The sequence below is a fragment of the Eptatretus burgeri genome, chromosome 14, assembly GCF_056783735.1.
Source record: "Eptatretus burgeri isolate ZD-2024b chromosome 14, Ebu_testis_v1, whole genome shotgun sequence".
NCBI classification, from domain to species: domain Eukaryota; kingdom Metazoa; phylum Chordata; class Myxini; order Myxiniformes; family Myxinidae; genus Eptatretus; species Eptatretus burgeri.
The window spans coordinates 51240642-51256941 of NC_140974.1; the positions used below are offsets into that span (position 1 = coordinate 51240642).

The 16300-nt window shown below is 42.5% G+C and overlaps 1 protein-coding gene across 4 annotated transcripts in view; it reads right to left on the minus strand.

The window, feature by feature from the left end:
• Positions 1-1137: 1137 nt before the first annotated feature.
• Positions 1138-16300, minus strand: part of TRMT10B (tRNA methyltransferase 10B) — a 54285-nt gene continuing 39122 nt past the window's right edge. For all 4 annotated transcript variants that reach the window (XM_085854831.1, XM_085854832.1, XM_085854833.1 and 1 more), the window contains exons 8-9: positions 13849-13972; positions 1138-3587 (exon numbers count right to left, since the gene is read on the minus strand). In XM_085854831.1, the coding sequence (XP_085710957.1) occupies positions 3286-3587; positions 13849-13972 (426 nt within the window). In that variant the 3' untranslated portion in view covers positions 1138-3285. The remainder of the gene's footprint in view (positions 3588-13848; positions 13973-16300) is intronic.

A 16300-nucleotide genomic window follows, 5' to 3' on the forward strand; every position in this document is an offset into this window, starting at 1 on the left:
CAAACCGGACAATTACAATATCCCGCTCCCTCCGGGGGGGGGGGGGGGATAATAATAATATTACTAACATAACCACCCCAAGTACCTTTGGCCGCTCTAAAAGGGAATGGGTGTTTCTCATTCATATGAAAAACAACATTTCAGGGAAAATTAAAGAGGTATTTTTCTACTCATGAACCTTCTTCAAATTGCGCTTTAAATTAAATTGCTTTAAATTGGGTGTGCTCTTATAAAGGCTAATTGCCCTGTGATTGTGATTGTTTGCAATTTGCTCTCAACATGGTTTACCTAAAATGCAAGTCACATTATTCTCTTCAATTCAGAGGACAAAAACAGTGTGAGATGTCCTTACAGGGAGGAGGGGGGAGAGGGGAATGGAAAAATAACTAGTTCTCAGAATCAGTGAAAAAATTAAACATAAAACATTGTGCATTTATATAATCTTGCAGAAGTGGGAACCCAGTATGCTGCAACTTACAATGTGTCCACAAAGCTCATGGTGTAGCACTGGAAAGCAGGGGGTTGTACCACGGTATTGCTGATGGTTGGTGGTGGGCGGTACACTCAGGACGCCTGGTTTAAGATCTTAGGGTCTTGAGTTTGAGCCCCTGTTATGCAGTTAAAATAACAACAGGTGGGTGACTCAGCCCATCATCCTTCTGAGGTTGGCAAAATGAGTACCAGCTTTCTGGGGTAATACGCCATTCAGGTATCCTGCATTGGAGCGGCGAGAACTGTCCAGGACTGTACTCCTTAGCCTCACGACATCAAAGGAATTTTGTTTTGTCAAAATGTGTTGGTTTAATTCCTAATCGCCACTCAGTAGCGATGTGCGTCCGCTCCGAGTCTGGAAGGTTCATGGTTCGAACCCAACCCCAATCAAGTCACACCAAAAACTAAAAATAATACATGCGACTTCCTTGCTTGGCCTTTGACATTTTAAAAATAAAATAAAATAGAGCACAGACCGACAACTATTGCGCAGGATTGATGGGCTTAATTGTCTCCTGTGTTGAGGTTCCTTGCAATGAAACTAGTATGATCATCCACCATACCAATGAAGCTGAAGCAATATAGCAAACCAATATTAAAAAAAAACAAAAGAGAGGAAAATGAAAGAACCAACAATGACATTAGTAGTGGCAGCACCATCGTCACGGGCTTTAATTTTCATCATGGAAACAAACCACAACCGCAGCTTTATCGCTTCAGCACGGGAATAAAGAATTGTATAGTGGGTCAATGTTTTCACAAGGTAACATTTTTTGGCAGATATGGTGATCAAAAGATTGTTACTTAAAAAAAGAAAATCTTTCAAAAAAAAAAAATTTAATTTGGATTGAGAATTCACTGCCCTCTTTAACAATCTCACAAGGTAAAAGTAATTCAAAAATATGCCGTTTTAGCAATTTTGAAGCAATAATCGCGTATTGTCCAAAAGGGAAATGAGAACATTTTACTATAATGTTGGAAGGAAACAAAGCAAAATCCATTCATTTGCAGCAATGACAAATTAAGTTGCACAGCAATGAAATTCATCTCCACTTGAGTTTACGAATGATCGCAGCGCCTGCACTCCCGCCATTAAGGTAATTCCTACAGCACTAAGCAAACATCACGATTTCAGATTTATTTTTCTCTCCATACTCGTTCGCAAAGCACATTGGGATCTTGTTTCATACTCGATTGCAAAGCATCGTTACAATCAGGTAATCGAAATTGTGGTCTCGTAACAAACAATGCATTTTCCTCAAGTTTCAGAAGCTGAATTGTTCAAAAATATAAAAAGAGAATTTAAGCAAAACTAGTCATTATTTGAGAGTTCAAAACAATGCTTCTCAAACATTTCAATCGAAGGAGTCAAACGATCCTCAAGACATGTGATAGTACTTCCAAAGTATCGAGTTAAATGAGAGCAAACACTGTGTGCAGCACAACTGTTTGAAATGAAGAAAACGCAGACATTTGGATAATGTGGAAGGCTCAAGACAAAACGTTTTATTTACCTAGTGTAAAGGGACTCACCTGCTTCATTGCTTTTGGTAAAAAAAACTATAATTATACCCCCCACTTTATTCATCTCATTAGCTTGAAGAATCATAATGTTTACAACATGACCATTCTCAATATTTGTGGTTTTTCCTTTCAAGAGGTTCCGTACTTTGGGGTTTTCAAAACAATCGAGAAGATTTCTTATTGAATATTTAAATAAATAATGCCTTTCATGGCAGGGAATGTTCTTACGTCCCGTAAATTTAGTTTACCTTCCGAGCTCACACCCGTACGTACATCTCCCTCTGCTGACAGGTGGCTGAGCAGCAGGTTTATGTGAGATCAACTCTGGGGACGTTTGCTCGCCTCATTCCGTCAACTTTACTCCGTTATCCTTTTACGATTTTGACGAGACGGTCAAATTTCAATGGGGGAAAAGATAACTTGAACCATGTCGTTTTGCATGGCACATGTTCTCCGCTTACTTACTAAATGTTGGCAAAAACTATAAACACACCTTTCACCTTTGTTTTGTTTTTTGCCATCAAATCGACTTTCTTGATTTTTTTTTTCCTTCTGTGTTTAAAGACAACAGCATTTTCCCCAGTATAACTGATGGAAGTATTTTCTAAATAACCACTTTGAATGGCTCAAACAATTTATTACAAAATAAAAAAGGAAGGGATAAATACACCATTTCAGATAAGTGTTAAATGACCTTTTATGCATCTTCTTTGTGTCTAATCATGTAAAGCAATGTTCTGCAGAAACGTTTGAAAAACGATAGTGGAATTATGAAGCAGTGTAGCCTAGGTTTTCAGCAGCTTGTCCATGTAGTGTCCACGATAGGGGCAGCATTATTGCTGGACAGTATTGTCTGAGTGTTATCACAAACGAAGTGGAGGTGGAACCAAAACCTCAATATAAACAAAACCCCCAGGAACATTATGAGCCAAAAAAGAAAAGAAAAAAAAAAAGAAGCCCCCCCCCCACTTACCCACTATGAGCCGAGACCTGTAAAAGTCCACAAAAACACCAAATGGCCTGCCAGGCCCTCTCAAAAGTGGAAACGAGGGCAAGATTGCACTAGTTTTCACACCAACATGACTCATGCAGTTTTATAATAACAATAATTTCATAATTGCCCCCTCATACCCATTAATCCAAATCTGATTCACAATTTTTCCACTCCCTAATTCACCTCTCCCCTTGTGTCCAGTTCAAATTTGGGCTCTTCACTTCCTCCTGACCACAAATACCCAACTACATGCGAACAAATTGCATGTCAAGCCTTTAGTCTGATGCCCCATCCCCTTCATCTCTGACCCCCCTATGACTGCCTGCAAATCTTTCCCATCCCTCTTGCAGATGCCCATCACTTCTCCTCCTCCTTCCCATCACCATACCCTTGCACTCAGTCTCGCCCATCACGCATGCCATGCTTGCCTTCCCTCGACCACCAGCCCACGCCGGATCATTGCGTGGTTTTGTTCCAGGAGAGTCCGGGAGCACATAACCTTTCCGGGGAGGGACCCCAGACTGCAAAGCTAATCGCCAATCTGCTGTGCTGCGGTAGGTCAGGAGGATATCGAACACTGCCAAAAAAGACATGCACAGGGTGGGCAAGCCATCATTGCTTTTAGCTGTTGTTGCCCGCATTCCAAACACCACCACCCCATCTCCCCCCCCCCTCCAAAAAAAAACAAAACAAAATTGAGAGGCATCCAAAGTGCATGAAGATGGAGATGTCGTCCTCCTAAGACAACTGTGCTTTAGTCAGGTTTAGAAATTCCAGAGACGCAATCTTAGCCAAAAGATGATTGCAGAAAAAAAAGGGGACAAGATATGTCTGGTCATTTTTCCAGACAAAGGAAGAACTTAAACATAAACTTTGAACATAAGATTACAGTATCCAAGGCTTGTGGAGAATGTGCAACTCAAAAAGTGGTGGGACTAGCAGGCACATTTCATAAAACTGCAACTTGAGAATGCAGTGGAAAATGTCGAATACAGTGGACTCTCACCAATTAAAATACTTTTGTATTTAATGGATTTCGAACGACTTACCCACCTACATGTGGGTATCAAAAGTTCAACTTCAATCAAATAAATTAAAAATGAGTAATTTATTTAATAATAATTAATTAGTAAGCACAACCACGACACAGGCAATAATCACATACTTTATATACACAAATACATTCACTATGTCCATCATGGTGTATGAATGATGTACACACTCAGGAATTGGAATTGTGCATGTGGCAGTATAAGGGTATGCGATGCTTGGTCAGTAAACTTACCAATCTAAAATACGGGTGCTTAAAAATATTTTTTATCGATCCTCCATACCATGTAATCTTGCTGAAGAGAGGTGGACCCCAGACTGTGCATGCACGTTTTTGTTTTTTTGTATACCTTGTCAAGGCTCGTATGAGGGCGAACACACAATGCACAGCAAGGGGGGCATAAGACAAGAGGGGCGTGGGAAGGACAAAACAGTGAGGAACAGAGACATTAGGAGATCTGTGGAAGGGAGAGGGATGGGGCGGGGAACATGGGGTATACACGATGGACATTAAAGGGACTTTCAGGAAGGAAAGCAGGGAATTTGAAGGAGTTGGGTTTGGGGTGGATTAACGGGGGTAGAAAAGATCGAGGTTTTGGATGGGGGAAGATAAGAGGTGGTGGTGAACAGCTGTTTTGAAGGCCTGAAGGGAAGAATGGGATTGAACAGAGTGAGGGAGTTTATTCCAAAGGCAGGAAAAAAAGAGGAATGAAAGAGAGAAGGTGAGCAGTGATTCATGATTTTGGTAGTTTTACCAGAAGGGGTTGTTGGCGGACCTTGAGCGCCCTGCGGAAATATGGTGGGGACAAATCGCAGACAGAGCAGGGGTTGGGGGGGGGCAGACCGGAGAGGAGATGGTAGAAGACAAAGACCACCAACCTGCCTGTGGTGAGAGAGTGAGAGGTCCAAAGACTCAGCCTCATCACGGGAGGTACCAATGATCCGAAATGCCTTGGTTTCCACTGCGTGAAGCCGAGAAAGGTGAGAGGCAGGAGCACCAGCCCAAGGAGAGAGCAGTACTCCATCAGGCTGCGGACGAAAGCTTTTAATGTGGTCAGAAGTTCAGGTAGGCCGAGGAAGGACTTTGCACGACAGAGGATTCCCAGTCGGCGACTGGCTTTGGAGGCCAGGTTAGAAATGTGGCTTTCCCAGGAAAGATCATGGTAGATAGTGAGACCCAGAAGTTTGAAAGAAAGGACTTCCTCCCAGAAAAGTGTTGAGAAAGTGGATGGGGAGGGGGGAGGGGGTTCCAAACAATCCTTTCGGAGAGACAGTCAGAGTGTGAGATTTGTCTGGATTGAAAGATATGTTCCACGTCTTGGACCAGTTTGTGATTTTCCCAGATCTGCAGAAAGCGAAGAAGCTGCTGCTGGCTGGTGTGAGGGAGGACAGATGGTACGGTAGAGGGTGGAGTCATCAGCAAAGAGAAATAGAGGATTTTCCAGAGTTGGAAAGATCATTGATGAAAACCAGAAAAAGAACAGGGCCCAGAACGCTGATTTGAGGAACTCCAGCCTGGACAGGAAGAGGGATGAAAGAGCTTCATTTAGGGCCACATGTTGGCTGCGACAGGAGAGGAAGTCAGCAAGCCATGGGTGGAGATGGCCTTGGATACCATAGGAAGAGAGTTTGGTGAGCAGGGCAGGGTGCCAGACCATCCCAAAAGCACGCGATATGTCGAGGGATACGGCTCTGATTTAATATCCGGCATTGAGGACCTCCATCCATTGTTGGGAGAGCAGAAGCAGCATATCCAGGGTAGAGTGACCCACTCTGAAACCAAATTGATGATCGGAAATCAAGCCATTGGAGAAGAGGAAGGATTTAATGTCCGAAGCGATGTGGATTCCATAACTTTGCTGATGATTGGGAGAAAGCTGATTGGTCTGTAGTTGCAGGGATCTGTTTTTGCACCTTTTTTGTGCAGGGCTGCAATGTTTTCTGATTTCCAAGCAGATGGCAGATGACCTTGAGTAAATGAGAGGGTGAATACAACAAAGAGGGTGAGCAAGAGCAGAGGAGCAGGTTTTTCGGACACGTGGGCTGATGCCGTCTGGACCGGTTGCAGAATCTGAGTCGAGGTTTGACAGCAAGCTCTCCACCTTGTCAGGAGAAAAGGACACAGCGTCCAGGGACAGTTGGGTACGACTGGGTAAGGTGCGTACAGAAAGCGATGTGTTTCTGACACAAGATTTAGCTGCAAACACCGAGTTTAGGCATTCAGCCTTTTCACGTGAGCTATCAGCAGTGCGGCCATTTGAAGTAAGGGAGGGGATGGAGGGGGAACACAGCAGAAACAGATTTGATTAGACGCCACCAGGATTTGGAGGTGGGGGAGAGGTTTGAGAGTTCAGACTTGAGATGAGAAAGATGGTGTTTTCTGGCTCTCCTGAGGGTAAAAACACATTTGTTCCGAGCTTTATGGAAGGAATTGAGATTACCCTCAGTTGGGTTTGCTTTCCATGAGGCAAAGGCAAGTTGTTTCATGACAACTGCCTCGCCACAAGCTTCAGTGAACTATGGGCGGGAGGAAGGGTAGGACAACTGAAGACAAGAGGAGATAAATCTGTGCATGAGGGAGAGCAAGTTTCTTTGAAAGAATTCTCAGGATGAGTTGATGTTTGAGAAAGTAGCGATAGGAGACCAGTCTAGAAGTTTGATGGCTGCTCGGAGACCCTGCCAGACTCGACGGCGCTGAGATGGATCTCTGATAACAGGCAGAGAGATGTGCACTTTGACAAGCACGTGGTCAAAATAACCGATTGGAGCAAAGGAAGAACAGCAGATATTTTCAGGGAAATTTGTCAAAATCAGATCCAGAAGAGATAGAGTACCATTGGTTGAGATCCTGGTCGGGAAGTTGCCCGATTGAGTCATTCTCAATGAGTCGCAGAAGTCTTTTGCTGAAATGCCATGACAGGTGAGAGAGGTACCCACACCGAGCCAACTGGCATGATGACAATTGAAGTCACCACATATGAGGAAGAGAGAGTTTGGATGAGAAGATAGAAGGTGGTCCATGTTTTGGGATAGTTGAGGTGTAAATGGAGTCATCACTGTTTGGTGGACTGAACAGTAAACATAAAACGTGAGGTGTGAGTGGAGGGAATCCGTAGCTAGAGTTATTCCTGGAGGCGTGGGGGAGTGAGAGCAGTGCATGGAGAGTGAGGAATAGAGTCTTTGATGAAGAGAGCAACTTCTCCACCAGGACGAGGCTCAGGTCTGTCATACCGGAGGAGGAAGTAACCAGGGAGAGATACTTGGGAGTCAGAGATGTCTTGAGGGAGGAAGGTTTCTGTTAGGCAGATTATGTCTGGTTTGTCACTGACAACCTGTATGGAAAGATCTGTAAGGTTTTAGCAAAGGCCCCGGATATATGAGGTCCATACTGTTAATGAAGAGGGAGGGGAGGAGGCTCTGGGTGCAGGGGATGGGAGGGGATGGGGAAGGTAGGACAAGGGAGGAGGGGAGGGGGAAGTAAGGAGAGTTGTTGAAAGAGTGTGGGGGATTGCAGAATAGCGCGGGGAGGGGGCCGGATGAGGAGGATAAAAGGCTCTGTGGTGCTAGGGGAGAGGGGGGGGGGAAGAAGGCAGTTGAGGATTTGAGGAGGTGGAGTGATGAGATTGAGGTGAGAGGGCAGGGGAAGGAGGCAGCTTTGTGGATGTGAGGGGGAGCAACTTTAAGTGGGAGTGAGGGGGGTGAATGGTGGGAGAAGCGTGAGAAGGGAGAGGAGGAGGAGGAGATTGGGACCATACTCTGTGCAGAGCGTTGGTGCTGCCGAGAAGCAGTCTCCTTGACTATTGGGCACAATCCTGGACGGGTCACCACTCCGACACAGTAAATCAGCATGCTGGCACTCATTTTGCCGAACCTCGGAAGGATGACAGGTCGAGATAACCCCACCTGGTATTAATTCAACAGCTGAGCGGGATTTGAACTCAGGACCCTGGGATCCAAAGTCCGCCACCCAAGCCATTAAGCAAATACCAGGCATACGAGAGGAGAGAGTTGAGGGAGAAAGGTGAGGGGGGAGTTTTTGAGAAAGGTGGGAGGGAAACTTGGAGGGAGAAGAGTGTGATGGTTGCTTTGAGAGGGAGGGGTGAGTTGGCACTGAAGTTAGAAAAAAGAATGGTTGATGGAAAGTGAACATGCATAGCAAACTGGGGTTTTTTTTAATTGTTAGGTCAGAAATGCAATTAAAGACATTTCTTGAAGGATACAATAATGGCGAATTAAGAGAATGGAGAGAAGAAATGCTGTAACACTTGGATTTTTTGCCAAAATATGAATGAAAGGTCGAATTGAGAGCAGTCTGTTGAAATCGGAGAAGAGTAGTGCATTATGATACAGTAATGAGAACCACTCGTGTGAAAGATGAAGATGAAACATTACAAGAGATCGTTTTTATTACTACTGTTATTTTTTGAGAGAGTTTTCATCCGATTAGGTAATGGAAAGGTTGTAGAGAAAATCGTGAGGTTAATGGTGAATTTGGATCGGTAAACGTAGGGGGTGGAAACAGATCACATGGTTACGGGAGAAGCACGTGGCTATGGGGGGGTGTGTAGTCAAAAGTGAATTTATTTAATTGAAATATTGCGTAACATTCGGAAAAGGGAAGGTTGAAGTAAATCATGGAGGTGTATTGTGAATTTGGAACGGTAAATGCAGAGTGAAGGTGCTGGGTCGATGAAAAATATCAGGAAGAGGGGAGAGAGACACGTGGTTTCAGGATTTGCATATATTGAAAGGATACAAGGAAAATTTTATTTTTTGATGGATTTTTGAGGATTAGGTAAGATTAAGGAATGGAAGATTGAAGGAAGAAATTGTGAAGGTAATTGAGAGAGTGGGTCAGCTCAAACAGAAGAAAGGTGGTGAAGAAGAAGAATAAAGATGGTGAAGAAGAAGAAGAAAAAGAAGAATGAAGAGTGGTGAAGAAGAAGAGTGGTGAAGAAGAAGAGTGGTGAAGAAGAAGAAGAAGAAGAGTGGTGAAGAAGAAGAGTGGTGAAGAAGAAGAAGAAGAAGAGTGGTGAAGAAGAAGAGTGGTGAAGAAGAAGAAGAAGAAGAAGAAGAGTGGTGAAGAAGAAGAAGAAGAAGAGTGGTGAAGAAGAAGAAGAAGAAGAGTGGTGAAGAAGAAGAAGAAGAAGAGTGGTGAAGAAGAAGAAGAAGAAGAAGAAGAGTAAGGAAGAAGAAGAAGAAGAAGAAGAAGAAAAAGAGTGGTGAAGAAGAAGAAGAAGAAGAGTGGTGAAGAAGAAGAAGAAGAAGAAGAAGAGTGGTGAAGAAAAAGAAGAGTGATGAAGAAGAAGAAGAGTGGTGAAGAAGAAGAAGAGTGGTGAAGAAGAAGAAGAGTGGTGAAGAAGAAGAAGAGTGGTGAAGAAGAAGAAGAGTGGTGAAGAAGAAGAAGAGTGGTGAAGAAGAAGAAGAGTGGTGAAGAAGAAGAAGAGTGGTGAAGAAGAAGAGGAAGAAGAAGAAGAAGAAGAAGAAGAAGAAGAGTGGTGAAGAAGAAGAGGAAGAAGAAGAAGAAGAAGAGGAAGAGTGGTGAAGAAGAAGAAGAAGAAGAAGAAGAAGAAGAAGAAGAAGAAGAGGAAGAAGAAGAAGAAGAAGAAGAAGAAGAAGAAGAAGAAGAAGAGGAAGAGTGGTGAAGAAGAAGAAGAAGAAGAAGAAGAAGAAGAAGAGGAAGAGTGGTGAAGAAGAAGAAGAAGAAGAAGAAGGGTGTAAAAGAAGAAGAAGAAGAAGAAGAAGAAGGGTGTTGAAGAAGAAGAAGAAGAAGAAGAGTGGTGAAGAAGAAGAAGAAGAAGAAGAAGAGGAAGAGTGGTGAAGAAGAAGAAGAAGAAGAAGAAGAAGAAGAGTGGTGAAGAAGAAGAGGAAGAAGAAGAAGAAGAAGAAGAAGAAGAAGAAGAAGAAGAAGAAGAAGAAGAAGAAGAAGAGTGGTGAAGAAGAAGAGGAAGAAGAAGAAGAAGAAGAAGAAGAAGAAGAAGAAGAAGAAGAGTGGTGAAGAAGAAGAGGAAGAAGAAGAAGAAGAAGAAGAAGAAGAAGAGTGGTGAAGAAGAAGAGGAAGAAGAAGAAGAAGAAGAAGAAGAAGAAGAAGAAGAAGAAGAAGAAGAAGAAGAAGAAGAAGAGTGGTGAAGAAGAAGAGGAAGAAGAAGAAGAAGAAGAAGAAGAAGAGTGGTGAAGAAGAAGAGGAAGAAGAAGAAGAAGAAGAAGAGGAAGAAGAAGAAGAAGAAGAAGAAGAAGAAGAAGAAGAAGAGTGGTGAAGAAGAAGAAGAAGAAGAAAGGTGGTGAAGAAGAAGAATAAATATGGTGAAGAAGAGTGGTGAAGAAGAAGAAGAAGAAGAAGAAGAGTGGTGAAGAAGAAGAAGAAGAAGAAGAAGAGTGGTGAAGAAGAAGAAGAAGAAGAAGAAGAAGAAGAAGAGTGGTGAAGAAGAAGAGTGGTGAAGAAGAAGAAGAGTGGTGAAGAAGAAGAAGAGTGGTGAAGAAGAAGAAGAGTGGTGAAGAAGAAGAAGAAGAAGAAGAAGAAGAAGAAGAAGAAGAGTGGTGAAGAAGAGTGGTGAAGAAGAGTGGTGAAGAAGAGTGGTGAAGAAGAGTGGTGAAGAAGAGTGGTGAAGAAGAGTGGTGAAGAAGAGTGGTGAAGAAGAGTGGTGAAGAAGAGTGGTGAAGAAGAGTGGTGAAGAAGAGTGGTGAAGAAGAGTGGTGAAGAAGAGTGGTGAAGAAGAGTGGTGAAGAAGAGTGGTGAAGAAGAAGAAGAAGAAGAAGAAGAAGAAGAAGAAGAAGGGTGTTGAAGAAGAAGAAGAAGAAGAAGGGTGTAAAAGAAGGGTGTTGAAGAAGAAGAAGAAGAAGGGTGTTGAAGAAGAAGAAGAAGAAGAAGGGTGTTGAAGAAGAAGAAGAAGAAGAAGAAGAAGAAGAAGAAGAAGAAGGGTGTTGAAGAAGAAGAAGAAGAAGAAGAAGGGTGTTGAAGAAGAAGAAGAAGAAGAAGAAGAAGAAGGGTGTTGAAGAAGAAGGGTGTTGAAGAAGAAGGGTGTAGAAGAAGAAGAAGAAGGGTGTAGAAGAAGGGTGTAGAAGAAGAAGAAGAAGGGTGTAGAAGAAGAAGAAGAAGAAGGGTGTAGAAGAAGAAGAAGAAGAAGAAGGGTGTAGAAGAAGAAGAAGAAGAAGAAGAAGAAGGGTGTAGGAAAAGGAGAAGGATCGGGACTCGTGGATATGCAGGAAGGTAGATTTTTATTTTTTTTTCATTTAAATTTAAGACAAGAAACAGTGTTTCGTTAGGAGGGATGGTGGGCGTTGAGAAAGTGGGGAAAATAGGAATTGAAGGTAATAGGGAGAGAATACAAATAAAAACGATCGTACAACTAGAGGGGAAGGATGGGTCGGCCTCAAGGGACCCAGTGAGACAAGGTCGACGAAAACTCACAAAATAGCAAGATTTTTGAAACAAAACTTAACTTGGAACACGCAGTAACATGTCGGTGAGAAAATAAGTGTTTTCCTGAAATTTGCTCCACCCCATCTGGCGAAGGAAAGGGCCAGAGCTTGGACTGTTCATGAGGGCAATTCCGCAATTAGTAACGTTACATTTTAGGGACATTCTCATTATTTAGATAAGAGTCCTTTCTCTATCTGTGGATGTAAAGTCTCATTAATGTCACCAGAGATCAACCTAGTCTAGACGTAGAACAGAGCAAAGAATGAAATCATTTCATGAAACATTCTAGAAGAAAGAACTGCTTTTAATGCCGGTTAGTAACGTCCTTTTTTGTAACGTTACTAACCGGCATTAAAAGCAGTTCTTTCTTCTAGAACGTTTCATGAAATGATTTCATTCTTTGCTCTGTTCTACGTCTAGACTAGGTTGATCTCTGGTGACATTAATGAGACTTTACATCCACAGATAGAGAAAGGACTCTTATCTAAATAATGAGAATGTCCCTAAAATGTAACGTTACTAACTGCAGAATTGCCCATGAGCGTTTGCCAGAAATTTGCCACTGCTCTTACTCCCCCCTCCCCCTTCATCTTTGTGAGAAGGGGAGCAGAGCTCATATACAAATCTCATGCAGGACTTGGTGTCGGAATTGACATGGATTTGAAGAAATTGTCTCTCTTTAAAAGAATACTTTCAAAGTCAGCTTGTATAAGTCACTTGGTGAGTGCTCTACAAATAAAACTGCTTGGTTGTTCGTTTGCAAGCCATGGCGATAACACAGCAAAAGTACCCACACTGTCACTTTGAATACATTGATCGATGTACAACGTCCAGACCCCACCCACCTGCGTCTGTGCGGTGCCTCCGGCAGTGGCTCGCCTGATGAAAATGTTGTGAAATTTTATTTTACACGACATTTCCCCTTTTTTGCAATTTGCTTTCATTATACGACCCGTCACTTCGACATAGATAGGTACATATAAAAAAAATTCAACATTTCATTTTTTTTAAGTTACTTCAACCCCCCGCTCGACCCCCCCCCCCTCCCCCCCTCAGCCCACATCCTCGCTCACAACACCATTCCCATTCTCTCTCTCTCTCTCTCTCTCTCTCTCTCTCTCTCTCTCTCTCTCTCTCTCTCTCTCTCTCTCTCTCTCTCTCTCTCTCTCTCTCTCTCTCTCTCTCTCTCTCTCTCTCTCTCTCTCTCTCTCTCTCTCTCTCTCTCTCTCTCTCTCTCTCTCTCCCTCTCTCTCTCTACTCCCTTAATATTCCCGTTAGCGAAGCAATGGGTTGTATTTGCCGGTAAAAGATATTAGCTGGCTCGACCAGTTAAGAACTAGGGTTTTTAGGAGACATAATATGCTGAGATTTCCTCTCCAAACTTCTAGATACCATCAGCTTCTGGGGGTCTTTGAAGCATCTGGACCCCCGGCTGTCGGTGATCAATCTGTAGCCTCCTACTTTTGTTTTCATCTCCTGCTTCCAAAATAAAATGTGTTTTTATTGGCTTTGGATCTTGAATTAGGAGCCTCCACTCCCCCACCCCCACCCCACCCCTACGCTCTCTCTCCTTCTACACCCAATGACTGGAACCACAATTTCAACACTGAGAGGTCAGGTGGCAAAAGTTTGGGAATTAAAAGTTTGCCATGAAAGGTATCCAAGTAATACATTAAAGAACTACAAGGGCACTCTGTAGAGCACATACCTATACCACGAAATCCCTGATCCGATCCACAAGAACATTTTGGGCGCAATACATTTGTGAAATATCATGCTATTTATCGTTTTTGGCCCTATCTCTCAATGGTGAAGAATCACTGAAAATTAAATAACTCTTGTATCCAGATCCGAATTTGGATCTTCACCAAAATTGAATAAATTCTTCCTCGTCACACAACCAATGTGTCCACCAAGTTTCGTCCGAATCCGTCCACAACTTTTTGAAATATCATGCTATATTTATCGATTTTGTCCCAATCTCTCAATGGTGAAGAATCACTTTTTAAAATTCTAGTAGTCGGATCCGGATCCGGATCTTCACCGAAATCTAATCAGTTCGTCCTTGTCACACACCCAACCTCTCCACCAAATTTCATCTGGATCCATCTACAACTTTTTGAGATATCCTGCACACAGACAAACAAACAGACAAACAGATAGACAGAGAGGGGTGAAAACAACCTCCTTCACCTTCGGTGGCAGAGTTATTAAAAACAAAATACATTTTGGAGATGTCAAATGATGATCTTTAGTGTATTCCACACAGACTAGCACAGGAAATAACGTGGCAAAGATGGTAAATCACATGAGGGGGACAATTAAACACAAGGGTTTAACAAAGCAGTGAAAGGCTGATATGACTCACCCTGGTTGATTGAGAGTATTGTGGAATGGTGGTTATTGGTTGCCTGAGGGTTTTTCACCATGTATTCCAAGATTGGCAGCCTTGCTGTGCTCACATTCTGCTCTCTGGCCTTTTGATAGGTCACCTGCACAGAAATAACCAACTGATGGCCGAATGAAAAGCACGACTAAGATGTCTCAATATAACGATGTTCTGCCAACAAGACTGCTCAGTAGAAATTGCAGCACCCAAAAATTACATTTAAAAAGTATACCCTTTTGTAATCAAGATGAACAGAATTGTGCATTGCGATTTCAGGATGGAAGTAATATGCGTCAGCTAAACAGGAAACAAATTTTGTTTCATTAAAGTTTTGAAACCTATTATTTGGAGGAAATATATATATATATATATATATATATATATATATATATATATATATATATATATATATATATATATATATATATATATATATATATATATATATATATATATATATATATATATATATATAAAAATTGACTAGCAAGGTACCCGTCACTGACAGGCCCGTCGACGTCTTATCTCAAATGTGTGTGTATTCGTAGAAAAGGGAATTCAGTGTAAATATTCAGTGTGCACTGTGCAGATATCGCAGTAGATGGAGCAAGTAATCTTGGCAACCTCGTTCCATTCCACCAGCGAAGATTTCCAATCCATGCTTGTTGTACCTTCGAAGTACAACTTAGGAGTGAGGATTATATTATGAAAGCTTGACTGGGAAACTAATTTCGGCATGTGTTGGGCCAACCACCCGATGGAAGATCACCAAAGTTCTTTCCATGCCAACTGACCAACAGACACCTATCCCTCTCCACATCACTTCTCTAGTACCCAACTTGCCACCTCTCTCTCTCTATACTCCCCATAGCTTTGCTTTCGGCAATTTCAATTCAGAATTTCTCAGAGCATTTCTCATTCCGGTTTCCCATATGATGACCCATAGATTAGTCGGTTCAGTTTTACTTTGGGATATCAGTTTCGATTCGTCATCGCAACTTGTGATGCAACGCTAATGGTGCACGAAAAACGTCGTCAAAACTGATTTTCAGGGGAATCTTTTTCGATTTTCTAAAGGATGTAGAGGGGTCTAAAGTGGCTTTAGGGTCTTAAAAGGTCAAAAAAGGGGTCCAAGGTTGTTTTAAGGGTCTTAAAGGGGGTCTAAGATGTTTAAAGGGTCTAAATGTCTAAAGGGGTCTAAGGGTGAAAGAGAAAAAGTGGTCTGAGGTGTCCAAAGAGTCTTAAAAGGTCAATAGGTCTGAAAAGTGTCGAAAGGGTTGAAGACGGTCAATATGTCTGGGTCTAAATGGGTATTAAAGGGTCTAATGAGTGTAAAGTATCTAATGGGGTCTACAGGCAGTACAGGGTGTAAAGGAGTGAAGCTGTAGTCAAGAATTACCTCATGTAAGTAAATAAATTAACTCTGGAGTGCAACACGGCAATAATAGGTCAAACGACCTCCTCATGACTGTTTGTTTAAACCGCCTATTTAGGTGCGTCATGGTTAAAAATCTGATCGCAGAATGTTTTGTTGTGAATTAACTTTGGGAGCTCAAAGTAGTAAGGTCACAAACAAAAAAAATTTTGGTTTTATTTTAGAGATGGACAACCCATTTTCCTGATGAAGCCTCTTCTTCCTCTTCTTGGGGAGGTGGCATCACTTTTTTTTTTCTTCTTCTGTCGACCAACTGACAATGAGATCTCTCGGCAAAGCCATGGCTAATCGAGAAATACTCAATCATAACCTCATTCAAGGTTACGGGAAAGCTCACCTTGAAATGGACAAAAAGTCCTTTTACAGCTCGTTCTAATATGTCACGAAACAGGTCGTTACATAACGTCTCTGGAAACACCCCCAAACCCCTTGTATGTGTAAAACTCAACAAGTCTGAAGACGGCGATGGTTCACGAGCAATGTACACGGTTCGCCTTTTTTATTTTTTGACCTTCGAGGGGACGCCACGGGCAAACTGGTGGGAATCGGGAAAAACGTAAATGATGAAAGTTGTAGTTCTCGAAGAGCACTACTTGCATACCAACTTTCATTCAAAACAGTTGAAAACCCTCGGAGCTCGATGCCCACTTTATTGATTTTTTTGACATTTTCGAAGTTCGTGACCTTGACACGTAAATGAAAAATCGAGCTCCGTGGGGCTATGCAGGTGCCATTGGGCTAACCAAATACCGAAACCCCTGCCAGATTCGACAAACCCCCTCGGAGAAGTGTAACTTGAAATCGGCTACCCCTAAAATCACACGTTTTTGGGGCGTGGCTCCACCCATAATGGGCGCACCACACCCATTTTCAGGAAAACACAACTAGATCATGATATAAACCTCCAAACCAAATTTTATCAGGATCGGATCAAAACCCACAAAGCTATGCTCGGGACAGACAGACAGACAGACACCCATAATGAATATAGTGGTC